This window comes from Stegodyphus dumicola, chromosome X2, assembly GCF_044657685.1.
Source record: "Stegodyphus dumicola isolate Sdum_Otavi_A_Nest chromosome X2, ASM4465768v1".
Lineage (NCBI taxonomy): Eukaryota > Metazoa > Arthropoda > Arachnida > Araneae > Eresidae > Stegodyphus > Stegodyphus dumicola.
The window spans coordinates 14,298,779-14,316,147 of NC_140781.1; the positions used below are offsets into that span (position 1 = coordinate 14,298,779).

Genomic DNA, 17,369 nt, shown 5'->3' on the forward strand with positions numbered 1-17,369 from the left:
CTAAGTTGACTGCAGTATTGAAACTTTTATCTAAGTATAACATAACACTGTCTCCTACAAAATGTGTCTTTTTCAAAACAGCTATAGATTATTTTGGATTTCACATCTCTCAGAACCCATTTCAACTAATATTGCCAAGATCACTAACTTTCAACCACCTAAGACTGTCTGCCAGGTCAGAAAATTTCTAGGCCTTTGTGGTTTCTATAGACATCTCATACCAAATTATGCCGAACTTACTGATATTTTGACACAATTGACCAGTAAGAAGAATAAATTTAAATGGACTGATGTGCATAGCATCGCATTTGAGAAACTTCAGCATATATTCTTTTCTGAACCTTTAGTTATCTTACCACAATGGGACAAGGAATTTATACTGAATACTGATGCCAGTGGTCATGCTATTTCGGGAGTTCTTCTGCAGGAACACAACAATGAATTGCATCCTGTGTCATATTATAGTCGAACACTGTCACCATCTGAAAGGAAATACCCAGCTATAAAATTGGAACTTTATGCCATTTATCGGTCTGTTACTGCTTTCAAATCATATTTATATAATCAAAAGTTTACAATTTTGACTGATAGTAAACCCCTGTTGCATTACCAAAAATCTACGTCACCTGCTGACAATACGACTAGGTGGCTTATGGAGTTAAGTGAATATACTTTTGAATTTAAGCATATTCCTGGAAAATTAAATTCTCTAGCTGATTACATGTCATGTATGCAAGATCTCGATCATAAACAGCCAGTGTTGGCTGAAAACTCTGAAGATAACTCAGTTATTCTTCTGTTTGTTGAAACAAATATTGAACAACCACAAGTGAATGCCCTGGTTTCTTCTGGAGATCCTGCTCATGAAATTTCTGAGTCAATGTTTCTTGCTGAGCAAAGTTCGGATCCATTTACTTCAAAAATTATCACAATTTTGAAAAATCCTTCCTTGCTTAATGCTGCAAAGGTACATAATTTCTTCATTAATGAGTCAAGCAAGCTTCTTATGTTTATTTCAAACAAACAAAATAAGTTAATTGTTGTTCCACAAGCACTGAAATCTAAAGTGTTAGAAATTTCTCATATATCCCATCTTGGGGTGCAAAAGACTTATGAAATTTTATCGAAACGTTACTTTTGGAAGGGCATGTATAATGACACAAAGAACTTTGTCCTCTCGTGTCATTTATGCAACAAATATAAGTCTTTCGCTCATAAACAAGCACCATATAAAGCCAGCAGAATACTTAAGTACCCAAATGACTTTATTTCCATGGATATTGTCGGTCCTATAAGGAATTGTGGCCATGTTCTTACTGTTTTAGATCATTTTTCTAAGCATCTTGCTTTATATCCACTTAAAAATCTCACTGCTGAAACTATTACAGGACATTTATTACAATATATATCTGTACATGGAAGACCAGAAGTGATCTTGACTGATTTGGGCAAACAATTCACTTCATTAGTGTTTGAATCAATTACAAAATCATTATGTATTAAATTATCTCACTGTACTCTTCAGAGACCGGAATGTAATGTACAAAGTGAATGAGTTAATACTTCAATCAAAACTTCTTTACTTACCCTTTATAGGTATTTTTTATAGGTGTTTCATTTCAAAATGCATTGTTAATCCATCAGAATATTTACAATGGTACTGTACATCCTTCAACAGGCTATTCTCCTAATATTTTGCATTTTGGAAGAAACTTATCTTTAATTTTTGATATATTTCATCCTGATTCAAGGCCAGCTCAATTGGATAAATCCCATTATTTGTGTGATCTTCTAACACAACTGAAATTAACTTATGAACATGCCTATGAGATGCTTGAGTGAAAACAAGTAGAACAAAATACTCGTCAACTGAAAAATGCCAAATTAAGATCATTCAATATTGATGACATAGTGTATCTGAAATCTAAGGACACATTTAAACCCAGACTTTCTGGACCATTTTGTGTTGTTTCAAAATCAAGTGATGTAAACTACACTATTCGAGTGCTTGACAATGAGTTTGCTCAACCATTCAAGATTCAAATCAATCGCCTTCATTTGGCTCCTATACAATTCTCTCATTTAGTTCAAAATCCACCTCCTGCTCCTCAAGTTACACATCATTATAATCTAAGAAACAGACAGCACATTTAAATTTTCTTCTCGTCTTAACATAGTATTGTACTGTAGAATGTTGATATATATGAAAAGTTATGTATTGTTAAGTAGTGTGTTTATATCTAATTGTAACAAATTTATTCTGTTGTGCCTCTTTTGTTGAATTCTTATGATTGTACAGGCATAATCATTAGAGTTTAAGGCTTGATCAACCTTAAATATCAATTATAGATTCCACAACATTGTGCCTAACATATTTAAAATGATTAAGACACAATAACACGCCAAATAAATACTAATTTAGAAGTCAAACAACAAAAATCAGCGTTATACCTACAAAATTTTCACAGGACTAGTTTCGATGGTTTTACTGAAGATGATGGTTCGGTAAAACCATCGAAACTAGTCCTGTGAAAATTTTGTAGGTATAACGCTGATTTTTGTTGTTTGACTTCTGAATTAGTATTTAAAATGATTAAAGGTGTTTTGTTTTTCAAAATCTCTCTGTATGATGTGATTATAGTTGTATTATAATATTTTGTCATCATAAATGCTATTTATTAAGTGTAACTAGGAGTATGTTAAAATTGCAATTTTGCTTTATCATAAAGCATGTTTTCTTATTTTGTTGTAACGGTTCTCTAATCTTTAGTCACCATGAGGTGTGTTGAGATAATTTATACACCCTACTTATATCTTGAAACTGTATGTGTTATACTACATATTTATAGCATGAAACATGTTTTCCATCAAAAGTTGGTATGTGAATTTTGTTTGTTGTATAGCATGAGAAGTATTGTATGTCATGATATATTTAATTTGGTCGAATGGTTAGATGCATATTTACTTTATTCTAAGGGTTTGTGCTGCTCCCTTTTATGTGCTAATTCAGAATGTAGGTAATATCTAACTGCATTGCAAGTAGCATGAAATGATATATGTTAAACTATATTACATGGTATTAATAAATTACTATAGCATGATATTCTGTTACTCTGCCTTTGAGGACTCACTGTTAATACATTTACCACCACAACTGTCTTATGTCTTGTAAGTTAATTTTATTTATATATATTTCTGTGTTTGTGTATCCATATATCTCTTAAATGCTGAATTCTATGCAAATAGAGCAGAATGTAGGTTATGAACTATATGAACAATGTTCAAATTGTTTGACATCTCGGCTATTTTTATGGACTGTGTAGTTATTTAACGCACACTTATTATCAATTATGTGCCTAGTTCTTCAATATTTTGGACAAATTATGTGAATGTGCAATGATTGTATCACTTATTACTGAGTACACATGTTAAGAGACTGTGCCTGAATACTCAGTACGGTAATTATTTTAAACTCATACACTTTTTTGATATTATGAACTCTATTCATGGACTTTTAAAATGAATGCTTCCATTACTGAATATTTTTCATGGACTTTTAAAATGCTTCCATTACTGTGCGTGATGCACAGAAGGCTATCGATTGAACTCTAATTATCTGTGCCAACAGTACAAAATTGGACTCTTTGCACAATTACCCATATACTTTGGTGTTAAATAACAGCAATTTAACCAAGTGATTTCCATGCTTTAATATGTTAAAAATTGTATGTTTGTTTATAGCGCATCTGATTATGTTATTTGTCTGGCCTTTGTATACTAAGTACTTTTATTTATTATGTAAACAGCAATTTGTGTGTAATATATGTATTTTCAACCAGCACTTTAACATGAATTGGCATGAGTTGATATGAGGCTGCCTCTAAACACTAGCAATGTCTTCGTGCACATAGGAATATTTTTTTTTCCCTTTTTTTTTTCGAAGGAGGGGTGGATATGTTACGAGGTCACATTGAATTAATTATTTACTACGTTATGGCAATATTTAGACATTTGTATAAGATTCCATTGGCGACAGTTTCCTTTTTTCGCCAACTTGTGTTGTAAGGTGAGGAACAGATTTCATCAGACAGTTGTCGTAAGTGGAGGAAAGTATTGTGTCAGACAACTAGCGTCTTCACTTCTGTTTGCCTGGGTAGCTGAAAGTATTTTACGATTGGTTGCCTTCTGATGCTGGATTTTTTTCATTGGCGGCAAAACTTAACTGTGGAACTTTATAAAAGACGGTAGTTTTTGTCCACCTGGGAGAGAGGAGGAGGAGGAGATTGTGAAGGTGCGAAATGGAGATGCTGCATGGAGAAAGACGGTAAGAGTGGGGTGAAATGCAAACTTTTGGAATTTATCGTGCAAGCTTTCTTGGTCTCCCAGTGTGTATGATGGAAGCGAGTTTTCTTTCTCTTTGAGGCTGTAGCTACAAAATTTAAGCTAATCTCTTTTTTTTCTTGGGCTTGGCATTTTCGCCCGGCATCCCGATGAAGAGTACCTGCATGTGATTGAGCTGAAATATACCAAGTCTTCAAAGGGCTCTGTGGAAGAATTGATATATCTTTTTTTCTGAGTGAGGAGGCCTCATATCGCCATATGACACAATGGATTCAAAAAATAATCTCTCTTCAATATTCTTAGTATTCAATAAAGATAGAATTAAATCTGTTTTCACGTGTTTGTCACTCTCTCGTCACGGCGGGCTATAGACCTGGATCTTGTCCGGGTTAAGTTGCCACTATATTCCTGTTTATCATAACATTAGACATGTACTTTTGCCACCACAATCAACAAAATAAACTTTACCACACCAACTAAAATATACTTGTGCTTTTCTACGAGGCATACTGAAGCTGCACACACAAAATTCTCATGAGAGTACAATTCCTGTTATGCAAATAGCAATTTTCCCTCCCTTTATACACACTGTAAAGAGCACTGCAGTTGCCCATGATGTGTCGGTGAACTCAAATCATAACCATTTACATATTCCATTGTGATATACGTCCGATGCAAGTTTTACACCATTTGTTTACAAGTTTTACACACTTAATGGCATTACCACTTTGGATAACCAGAAGCTTGCTAAGAGTAATTAGTACTACATTAAAAAAAATAAATAAATAAAATAAAAAACTGAATCTTATATAAGTAGCTATATATATGTTGCCGTGAAACCCCGAAATTGGAGAATGTCGACTTTCACCTGAGAGTGTCAACATTCACCAAATACATCGGTGAAAGATCGAATATTTCTTTACATTCTTGTACATTCGGACCCTCACCGGTGTATGTCGACAATCATAGATATGCTCTGGTGTAGGTCGAAAAGAGAGGAGTAAATGTACACGCTGCCATTCCAAAAGGAAGTGTTCCACAAATAAATGGAGTTGTAAAAGCAAGGGCCTCTTGTGAAATTCAAAGTGTCATAATAGTTTAAGTTGTTGCAATAAATAAGATTTGAATCACATAATTTGGTAAGTTTATAACTTCTATTATTTTCCTTTCTCATTTTGAATGTACTGTGTGTTTTAAGTTCTTATGTTCTTATTCTGAGTCTCAAGTGCATTTTTTCGTGAATGAATTACGGAGAAGGAAATATGTTCAACATTCACCATTAGTACATGGTGAATGTCGACATTCACCGGTGTAAGTCAGAAATAAGAGTATTTAGAAAATATTTCGGACATACACCATGCGACTATGTGAACGTTGACATTCACCGGTGAAAGTCGACATTATCCAGATTCCGGTGTTTCACCGTAACATATATATATATATATATATATATAAATAGTGAACTGATTACTAGAAAAATTAACATTAAACCTTCCAGCAATTTTAATTACATAGCATTATTAATCTTGTACATTTCACAGTGCTTTAAATAAATAAATTATGTAGTATAGATGTTACAGAAAACATATACAAGGGCTTAAAGCAGAGAAAAACTAACCTCCATACAAAAGTAAAGGCAAAATTTTAAACACACAATAAAATATTATAATTCTTTGCTTTCATATTTAAGTGAGACAGAAAATAAAGAGGACTGGTAATGTAAAAGGAAGTGTAAAATAAACATGGAAGTCAACATAGAGAGAGAGTCAAGAGCAACTTTGAAGCATTTAATAATACTGTAACACATATCTAATGCCACTAGAGAAACTCTCAGGTTAACTTCACACTGAATTAAAACTCAGTATTTACAGCTCATCCACTCAGAAGTGATCCAAAGTTGTATGAAAGGATGCATCAGTAACTTTGTGAAACTGGAATATTTGATGCAAATACACAATAATTCTCAAAGTGTAAAAACCATAAATGAAGCCTCGAAAAAGTACTGTAAACAGACTCTGCTCTTCACTTAGTGCATACAAACAAGATCCTCTCACATTAAAATGTTAAGTATTACAAACAAAAATTCATGAATGAAAAAGACTGTTTCATTCAATTACATCTCACATTAAACTCTTTCATTCATTCCTATCACACATTAAACTCTGCCTTTATGAGACAAACTATTCTGCAGTTATGCAATGAATTACACCATATAAAATTTGTCATGAAACATTTAAGACTTCCTAAGGTATTTATTACATAAATTTCTTCATAAAAAGAAATTTGCGTATTAAAGCATTTTAACTACAAACTCTTAGCCATATTTAAATAACAAGCATAAATATTAAAAATTATCTGAGTAAGATACTTTCTAAACTACTTACTAAATTATAAAATGCTGTTGTAATAATTTTATCTTCCATGTCATGCAAAGCTCGTGCTTTATCTGCTTCCTTCTAAAAATTAAAAGTATTTTACAAACAATACTACATAGTGCAACAAATAAATACAAAAACTGCAAGAAATTTTTAAAACGTCCAATATTCCATAACATCAAAAATTTTAAAAAGAAATGTCAAATGTTTTAATTCCTTAACAAAATTATGAAACAAGCTGAAAGCAGCAACTTATTATATAAATTCAATCAATCTGACCACAAAATTACTTTAGATATTTCCCCCCCCCTTTTTTCCCCTTGTTTACCCAATTCATGCAATCTATAGGTAATTCTTTAATTTCACTTTATGACAGTAAAACTAAGTGTTTAACATAGCTATTTAATAAGAAACAATTTGTTTACAAAATAAATCAGCATTTTTCAGGTATTCAAAAATAATACCTTCCAAAAAATTAATAAAAATAATTTTGGGGAATCAAAAAAGTATTATAATAATATCATTGTCCTAAAACAGCAAGAACAATTTATATAAGAGAAAGATCATATTCTAATTTTACACTTTCTCTGGTTTGCTCTCCTTAAAGGACAGAAGAAAATTAATAAAATGTGAACATCACAAAGCACTGAATACCATGTATCACAAAACTATGTTTATAGCAGAACATTTTATCATCAGTAATAAAATTTTCTTAGTCATCAGACCATTTGTCACATCACTCTTAATGGCAATCAACAAAAATGAATTTTAAATATTTAATGAATTAATTTTAATTATGATTGTTACCGATTAATTAAAATCATTGTTAATTACGTACTACCCAATCACTGCGAAAGTTGACTACCATTAAGCTATTAAAGTTGATAAAGATCACATCAAAGTTATGCCAATCATTCCTACACAATTCTGAAGGAACTGCCACCTTTTTATTTTATAAACTATGAATATTTGAGATGCTTTGTTTTTGTAAAAGGCTTTTCTAAATTTCTACTATTTTGCTGGGCCCTTTGATTTTACCAGAAGCGCTGTTTAGAACACTGCGAATGCAAACTTCTTGTAGGCAATTGTTCCAATCTATTCCCATTTTGTTGCTCATATTAGGTTTGGTTTGGTCTGTTTAATTATGGCAAAGCACATTAGGGCTATCTGCCTAAGGGGAAGGATGCCTTTGTGGAGGACTTTCTAAGGGAAACTGGCTCGTATACACGTTACACATAGGGAAAATCACGAAAACGCCCATGCAGCCAGCCCGTTCGCGGGATTCGAACCTCGGACCGAACTACTAGTGTTCAGCAACTTTACCGCTCGTCCGCTGGTGGGCTGTTGGTCATATTGAGTTGACTATATTGTGTCCATTAATATATACTCTTTTCAATGGCAGGATCCCATGAATTTGAAATGATCTATTGCTTGCTATTTGGTCGAAGGCAGGTGCCAAATTTTAATCTTTTTTCCTCCAAAATACAATACATATATATATCATAATTTCAGAAACATTGAAGAGGAATTAGCTTGCAGTCGTAGCTGAGGGTGAAGGCTTACAGATGAAGACAAGAAAACATGAACTTGACAATTTTAGAGTCTTTATTTCCATGCATATAAAATCATCTCCATAGATGTTTATCCAATCATACTGAAATACAATAAACATCTATTTACATTGCTTCTTGAAATTAAGATACAGGCAGTATTTAGATGGGGAAGCTAATGAAGGAAATATTAGCAAGGTGGAAGATAGGAAAGAGTGCCGCAATTAATTGCCAGAGGAATTTACACCAAGTTTGATGTACTTGTACAGCTAATCTATGATTGGTTAGTAGCACTACATAACATAGAAAAATCTCGAATTTGGGAGAACAGATGAATTTAGGGGGAGATCGCCAAATCCAAAATGTTAATTTTGAGGTTACCAATTATTTTTTTAAAGGAGCTATCGTATTTTGTTATATCTTACATATATATATATATATATATATATTATAACACTGTGCAACGTGCATTTTGGATTAAGTTCAGATGTGATCCCTCAAGGGATAATAACAACTGTAGATGGTATCATCAGTTTGAAAATACCAGCTGCCTTTGCAAAGGGAAGAGTACAGGACGGCCAAAGGTTAGCTGTACCAAGAATTTTCGACTTGATGAGTGCCGTGTGACATCGAACATTTGTAAGCTTGTAGGTTTAACTGTTTGAATTGCTCTTTCATTTTATGTAATTATAATTTTAAGTTTTATGTAATAATTACTACAAAGCGTTAAAACTCTGATATTCATTTAGAAACACCCTGTATATATATGTAGAGAGAGAAATAATAGTTAATTTTATATCTGCATTTATAAATACAAAACATGGCTTATTGAGAATCAATCAAGGTTACCCTAAATCAAAACGCAAATGATCTGCATGTGTTTTAATGTCACACTTACCATAACTAGTAACAGTTTCAATGCTCAACAGGTTAATAGGAAAAGTAAAAAACTGTTAAGATAATAATCATTAATTACAAGAATTTTAAGGAGTTTTTGCTGCATTAATATAATTATTAATTTTCCAATATATCACATTCCAAAAATATCACATTCAATCCAATTTTTTCCCCAAATAATTTACTTTTTAATCTTTTGAGCAAGGTACAGGAAAAGCTATCGCCTTTCCTGAAAATATCCGTAATAAGGATATTAAAAATTGACAAATTGTATATAAAATATTCACATTGCTTCTAAATCTATCACCTTTCCTGAAAATATCTAAAAATAAGAATATTAAAAAATGACTGAAATTGTATATAAAATATTCACATTGCTTCTAAATAGCATAACTCATTACTTCGAAGTCATAAAATGTATCATTTGGGGGTACAGGAATGTACACAATGAAGACAAATTAATTTAAATGCTTAAGCCACTATTACAAATCAGTTACACTACTGTTATGACAGCATGCTCAATATCCCCAAGAAATAATTTTTTCTAAATAGATTTCACTAATTTAAGCAATTATTTACATCAGGCAGTGATTACATGTTTACATTTGTAATAAGACGTGTCTTTCTTACGCTGTGCTAGTTCGATCGCAGAAGTGTTTTCTACTGTTTCTTCCACGTGCTTTGTTTGCTGTTTTGAGCTTATGGGCGATTCTATGCTAGTTCTTCATCGTATTGGATTTAGGCAGATGTGGATTACTTCTGAATTGTGTGACTTTTGTGTGCAGTGAATAGTGATATTTCGGCAAGGATTAGTGTCTACGTGCTATGGTGGGGAGCTCTGTATGGCTAAAATGGATACATCTGTGGTTAGGAACCACGTGCTAGAGTTAACGGAAGAAATGCATTGTTTCCTAGATAAATATCTAGGAGATAATTGAGGTGGGTTAATAAATGTGGAAACTTTAATATTAGAAGAATACTTGTGTGTGTTACAGAACACTAAAAAGTTAAAAAATAGGATTATGTTGATTGATATGGACTTGGAAACAATGAGCAACTCTGAAGGTGCTGAATAACATATTCAGTTTCTTCGGAATTTGTATACCAGGGAACGTGGATTCGCCGAGAGACTATTAAGGATATATGATGGTAAGTGTAAGTTTCTTGATGCACATAATCCTGACTGTGTTAATTTAAGTATTACTGATATTACTCAAAACGTTATGGCTGGTAAACTTAATAATGTTAAATCAAACGCATACTTGCCAACCTATGACACTCAAAAATCAGGAGATTTTTTTAAGAAATCAGGAGATTTTTTTAAGAAATCAGAAGATTTTTCACAATGTTAAAAATATTTTTTAAATGATAAAAATATACTTTTTAATGATAAATTAACTTTAAATAGTTACTAAGTCTTAAATGCAAGCAAAACAAAAATACCTTAGACATAACAAACGTTTTTATTACTTGCATCGTTAAAAAAAAAAAAAGACACTTTAATCAGTTTTCATACAAATGTTATGGACAGTGGCAGATTTTGCTTTCGTTAAGAAAGAAACTTCATAATTTTGTTCATAGCAATTGTCACGTAGGCCTGCTTTTGCTATGCTTTTGCTAATAAAAGTTTTTCTAATGTGTCATCACTAATATTAGATCTAAATTTAGTCCTCGTTTTCGCAACAACACTGAAAATCCTCTCACACTCCGCATTACTATGGGGAACTGTCAAGATGGCCAACATAATTCTAGAGAGTTCACTATATTTTAAAATTCCATCAGCACCTTTCAGTTTTCCAGTTAAATTTCACTGGGTGTCAATCCTTGCTGATTTTATAACTTCATCTAAGTTTTCTAAATGTAAACTGCAAAATTGCGACTGCAATATTTATCAGTGGCAACATCAATATATCATCTTTCATGACTAAATGAAGTTAACACAGGAAATCTGTTCAAAAAGTACCTTATATAAGAAAAAGACACATTTGCTAGAGCAGAAACATCAGCAACTTTAGCATGCAAAATCAGTTCATCGTTGACTGGGAATTTATGTAGTATGTAATCACATACTCGACAGAAGTAACTTCTAACATGAAGATAAAACTTATTTTTGTCTTCTTCTGAAAGTTCTTCCACTACTTTTATAGTTGCAGCTCCTATTACCAAATCTTCATCTTTCTTCTGATTTTCTGTTTCACCACAAATCACATCATATATAGAATTACAAGACAAAACACAGACTGGTTTTACAAACTTTGTAAAATGTCTTTAAACAGATCATAAATCATTGATTGCAAAACATGAATTAATGGAATTCTGCTTTGTAGAATTGCGTTAAGAACATCAAATGATGGCAAAATGAATTGTAAAAAGCAAAAAGCTTTGTTAAGGTCCGAAGAAAAAAACATAAATATTCATTCTTCACAAGATAAACTTACAGTAATCGGAAAATGTTTCGTGTGCTGAGCAATTTTTTTATTTTGAGAGAAATTTGTATCAGCTTTACGCTTATATTTTGCAGTATTATTTTGAGAACTGCCAGTTGAAATGCTGAATGATGCAGAAATTACTTTATTTTTCTCAAACCTATTTTTAACAATGGAAGTAGTAACTACATCTCCATTTACTTTAGGTACTTTATAACTTTCAATAGAGCCTTTTATCTTAAATCTCGAAGCATTTACTTCTTCTTTAAAAAATGCAAGAAGTGGGTTCCATTGATCGAGGATTCTAGATAAGCATTTCTTTAAAGACAGCCAGCGTGTACACACGTTTCAAAATTTTTCTTATTTCAGTATTATGCAGCTGTTGGAACTGTTTCAATTTTTCCTTTCTTTTAGAACTTCTTTCAAGATAATAATAAATATCAACAATGTGTTCATCCACATTTAATGGTAAAGAAGCTGCCCCTTTTTAGCTGCTAAATTTAAGAGGTGACAGGTGCACCTCATTATCTGCAAATCTGAATTTGCCTTTCTTAAGATGCCTGCAACACCAGTCTTCAAGCCTACCATTACTGGTGCATTATCGGCACCAAGTGCTAAGCAATTATCCAGACGGACTGCATTTTCTTTTAAAGTTTTAATAATTAGCTGTGCTATATTAAAGCCTGTCGAATGTCCTTCTAAAGTGGGGACAGAAAGTAAACTGCACTCAATTTCTGAAGACTCTGGATTAAAAAAAGAAACAACAATTGGATACAGTTTCGAATTGGTATTATTGCTTCCATCCGTAGAGAGGCAGAACGGAGCTGTTTTAATGCAATCAATAACTGAAGATTTATTTTTCAAACCCATTTCTTTAACAACTGCACCTGTTTTGGTCCTTGCACTTGAGTATTTCTTAGCGATTTCACTATCGGGAAACATTTTTCTAAATAAAGCTGCAGCGTGATCCGATGCATTCAGTGGCAGGTTGTGCTCCAGTAAAAAGGCAGAGAACAGGCATTCTGCATTAATCACTTTTGGTTTTTTGTTTCCGAAGAAAAATTTAATTTTTCATTTTTTCAAAACAACTCATGTTGTCCTTGTGTTTTTGTGTACGCACATGTTTGAGAACATCTGCCCTTCCACGAAGCAAAATCGAAAAATCGCAACGACAGATGGTACACATCGCAAATTTATTACATTTCCTTGAAGAAATAATGGAAGGAAAGTCAACTGTGTACGATTTTTGAAACGTGCACGAGTATTTCACCTTTCTCGCAGACATAACAAAAGACGATAATTTCTAAAACTATTTCCCAAAGGCACGTGTACTCACACAACTCAAGACAAGATGAACGAAATAACGAAAGAACATCCAAATAACGCCCAACAGCCAAAGAATCTTCTTTGCAACGGCCTTGAGCTTGCTTTGTGCTCATTGGCTAATATATACCAGATGACACGCAGTGGAGCTCGATGCCCATTGGAGAACTGGAGAACGACGTTTCTGGATACGTATGCTGTCACTCACAATGTAGAAATTCTCATCTGATTCGCAAGGTTTTATTTTAGATATAATCTAGAAAAAATTCAGTTGCTTTCAGACATCCAAAATCACTTTTTTTTTTTTTTGTTCATATAACGAAGTATTAAGCCAAGTTCCATAAAAATCATGAAAAATATTAAGAATAAGAAAAAGTCGGGAGAAATATATTGTAAATCAGGTTGGCGGGAGAGCGGTCGAAAATCGGGAGTGTCCCGCCTAAATCGGGAGAGTTGGCAACTATGCAAATGCTTGTAGGAATATTGATGTTAATGTAGAAAATTGTTCTGAAGTAATTGCTAGCAATTCTGAATCTAATGTTTATGATAATGTGGATATTATTAATGCTAAGCCCAAACAACCATCTAAAAAGAATAAGAAGTCAGCTACTGAAATTACTGATTCTGATAGCTTTGTTTTTCCGAAAAATCCAGCCAGGCCAGATAAATTGATTAAATGTAATGTGGAAATTCCAGTTAGCAGTAAATGCAGTGGCTTGAATGCAAATGATAATGGTAATGACAATATGGATCAGGGTGAGCCTGAGATTACCAAAACTGAGCCCCCAAAAGTTAAACCTATTATGGTAAAACCGGCAGATAAATTTTCTGATTTTGTTAAGAAATTAAAAAACGACTTAAAACTAGAATTTGCAGCCAAAATTAATGGTGAATTCTTGAAAGTTTTCCCGAAAACTAAAAGTGACTATAGGGTAATTACAAGTACCTGGAAGATAAACAAATTGATCACTATTTGATAATTAGTAAAGTGGATAAACCCATTAAAGTTGTTTTCAGGGGCCTTCCCTGAGATTGTCCCAAGGACGAAATACATGAAGAGCTAGTTGCTCTTGGTTATAACAATTGCTCTTGGTTATAAAGTACACAAAGTTTCTCAAATGCATAACTTAAAATCAAAGGTTCCGATGCCGCTATTTCAAGTACAGTTGGAGAACGTGCAAGGGCGGAGGAAATTCCTAATTTAACTTATTTCATGTGTTTTTATGTTTCTGTTAGCCCTTATGATTATGTCAGATGTGTTGTGCAGTGTCATCAGATAACTGTAAACTAAGGCCTCGATGTGTCAAGTGCGCGAGGCTGCACAAAACTGAAAATTGTAAAGCCAAACGTATAGATAATGTCATGTGCTGTAACTGTAAACAAACCAGGTAACATGGCCAATTACCGTGGTTGTCCAAAGTTTCCCACTGCTAGGAATGTCAAAATAGCACAAAGTAATGAAATAAGGACAGTTAATGTGTCAAATGAAGGAAATAATGTTAATAGAAGTAATATAATACCAGGTGTTAGCTATGCCAATGCAATTAGTGGGAAGTTTGCTACTGTAAACAATAAATTGTAGGATTATAGTGTTAAAAATGCAACTATTAGTAGTAGTAGTAGTAGCAGGGGAAAACCTACTGAGGCAGGTCAGAAGGTTTTTACTGATATGTTTAAATGTATTAAGGAACTTGTGGACATTTCTAAAGGTTTCTCATTTGTCAATATTATTAGAAAAATTACAGATACGATGCAGCTTGAAGCTGCAGAGCACACTCTTGATAAGATGTTTATTTTGTTTGAAATATTTGAAAATATTTTTGGTTTTAAATGTGATGTTTAATGTATAGTATTGTAAACAATTGTATCAACATCATTACATGGAATGCAAATGGTTTATCTCGTAAGATTAATGAATTTTGAGATTTTATAAATGAGAACAGCCCAGACCTATTCTTCCTACAGGAACACAGACTTGGCCGTTCAAACCCAATTCATGTTGCACATTACTGTGTATACAGATCCAACAGAGGTATAACTGCTGACAGGAGGAGAGGAGGTGGCACAGCTCTCCTTGTTAAATGCTGCATTCCTCACTATCAAATAATAATTCCACAGCTTTCAGCCATTGAACCTACAGCTATTTCTATCACAACATTTGTCTCCACTTACATACCACCATCAAAACTCCGTACAGCTGTTGAGGCTGATATCAAAACATTCCTCACACTTGGCACACACCTAATCGTAGCTGGAGACCTGAACGCTAGACATTGCGCATGGAACTGCTTTAATTTACACAATTGGCAATGTTATATTCAATTTGGCCCACAGGGTCTCTTTCCAGATAGTGGCTCCAACTACCCCAACAGGGTATACTACTAGATCCACCGGTATCTTAGACTTCTTCCTCCTCAGAAACACCAGTGTTCTGCTGGATGTTTCTGCGTTGGATGAATTATCTTCCGACCACAGTCCAGTCCGTTTGATACTGGATATCAGTAGTTATACTACATCAGTTAAAAGAGCCTTTAAAACTGATTGGCAATATTATGCCAAAACTCTAAACAACATCCAGCACACTATCCCAACGATACACTCAGGCAATGACATTGATAGTTTAATCAAGGAGTTTACCAGTTCAGAGCAAAATGCTTACAAAAATGCTTAGACAGAAATGAAAAAGCCTAAATTTGCCAGATCCAAGGAACTTAATCAGCTCATCAAAAAATGCAATGCTGCCAGGAGGCAATTTCACAGTACCAGATCCAGGCAGGACAAAATCATCTTCAATAGGCTGTGTGATGCAGTCAAGTCTCGCACTAATAATTATTCACAACTCTGCTGGGCTAACTACCTGGAGTCCCTCTCTGCAAATAATAACTCTATATGGTTAGCGGGCAAAATGTACAAAAAATGCCATAGCATTACACCCCTTAAAGGCCCTAAAAGGATTTATTACACAGAAACTGAGAAAAAACTTTTAGCACAGCATCCAGAATCTCAGTTTCGCACAAACATTTATGATTCCACAACAGAGCAATTAATTACTGACTTTCACAACAACTATATGACAAGCTTACACACAAACATGATCTTAATTATGCCGTTGGAGGTCTGCTCGTATGTAAAGAAGTTGAAAAATAACAATAGCCCTGGGTAAGATGCTATTAGCAACAGAATGATCAAAAGATTCCCAGTCAAGATTTTACTTTACTTCACAAGATTATCAACCTCTTACTCAGATGGCAGCACTTCCCGGAAAGTTGGAAATTGGCTCAAATTATGCTGATTCTGAAACCCAAGAAGCCAGCAAATTCACCAGAATCCTAACGTCCGATAAGCCTATTGTCCTCACTTAGCAAAATTATGGAAGCGGTGTACTACTCAACAGGATCAACCAATATCTGGAACAAAAGAGTATAATCATACCTCACCAATTTGGGTTCCGAAGCAGACATTCGACGGCCAACCAACTATATCGGGTTGTGGAACTCATCAGCAAAAGGCTGCAGAATAAGAAAGTTACAAGAGATCTGTTCCTGGATATAGCAAAGGCCTTTGACAGTGTACGGCTGGCTGCTATCATTTACAAACTATACAACCTGGACTTCCCAGGCTACATCACATAGTTAAATGCTGCCTAACCAGTAGACACTTTGTTGTTCACATCTCAAATACACTATCATCACGTAGGGCAATCCTTGCTGGGATCCCCCAGGGAAGTTTGCTTGGACCTACTTTATTCAATATTTATGTGAACGACATTCCCACCACACAGAACATAACACTTGCAATGTATGCAAATGACATTGCAATCCTCTCACAAAGTGCATTCAAGAGCCCAGCAATACGATTACAAGACTACATAAACATAAGAGACTTGGCTTACAAAATGGAAGATCAAAGTTAATGTATATAAGACTCAAGCAATCCTTTTTACCAAGAACAACAAATTCAATAAAAACCTGCAACTTTACAGAGAAGATATCCCATAGGCCAAGCAAGTCCTTTATCTTGAGGTGATCCTCAGTAAAACTCTCTCATGGTACCCACACATAACATCTATCCTTAAAAGGTTTCGAGTTAGTAAAGCTACACTTCACCCCTTAATTTCTCAAGTATACTTTCAATAGATAACAAGTTGCTTATTTATAAAACTGTATTGTGTCTCATACTGTGTTATGCTTGCCCGATTTGGGCATATTCATACAAATCATATAGGAAAAAGTTACCGCAGGCACAAAATGAAAAACTTCATGATAAATTAGGCATCGAAGAACAGAAATATTTTTAGTGCCAGCTTGCCCAGAATTTTTATACTAACCTCGCAAGTATCAACAACCCTGTAATAAGATAATGATGTAAATGACCCAAATAATTGTAAACGGCCTAAGGCCATACTTAGTACCCATATTGTTTACTTTTACTTACTTTACCTGTACTGTACTTTATGA

The 17,369-nt window shown here is 33.7% G+C and overlaps 1 protein-coding gene across 3 annotated transcripts in view; it reads right to left on the reverse strand.

Moving 5' to 3' along the window:
• Positions 1-17,369, reverse strand: part of hook (hook microtubule tethering protein) — a 227,166-nt gene that overhangs the window by 38,350 nt on the left and 171,447 nt on the right. For 2 of the 3 annotated variants that reach the window (XM_085809575.1, XM_085809577.1), the window contains one exon: positions 6,726-6,797. In XM_085809575.1, coding sequence (XP_085665701.1) covers positions 6,726-6,797 — 72 coding nt within the window. The remainder of the gene's footprint in view (positions 1-6,725; positions 6,798-17,369) is intronic. The other variant, XM_085809576.1, reaches the window with a different exon arrangement.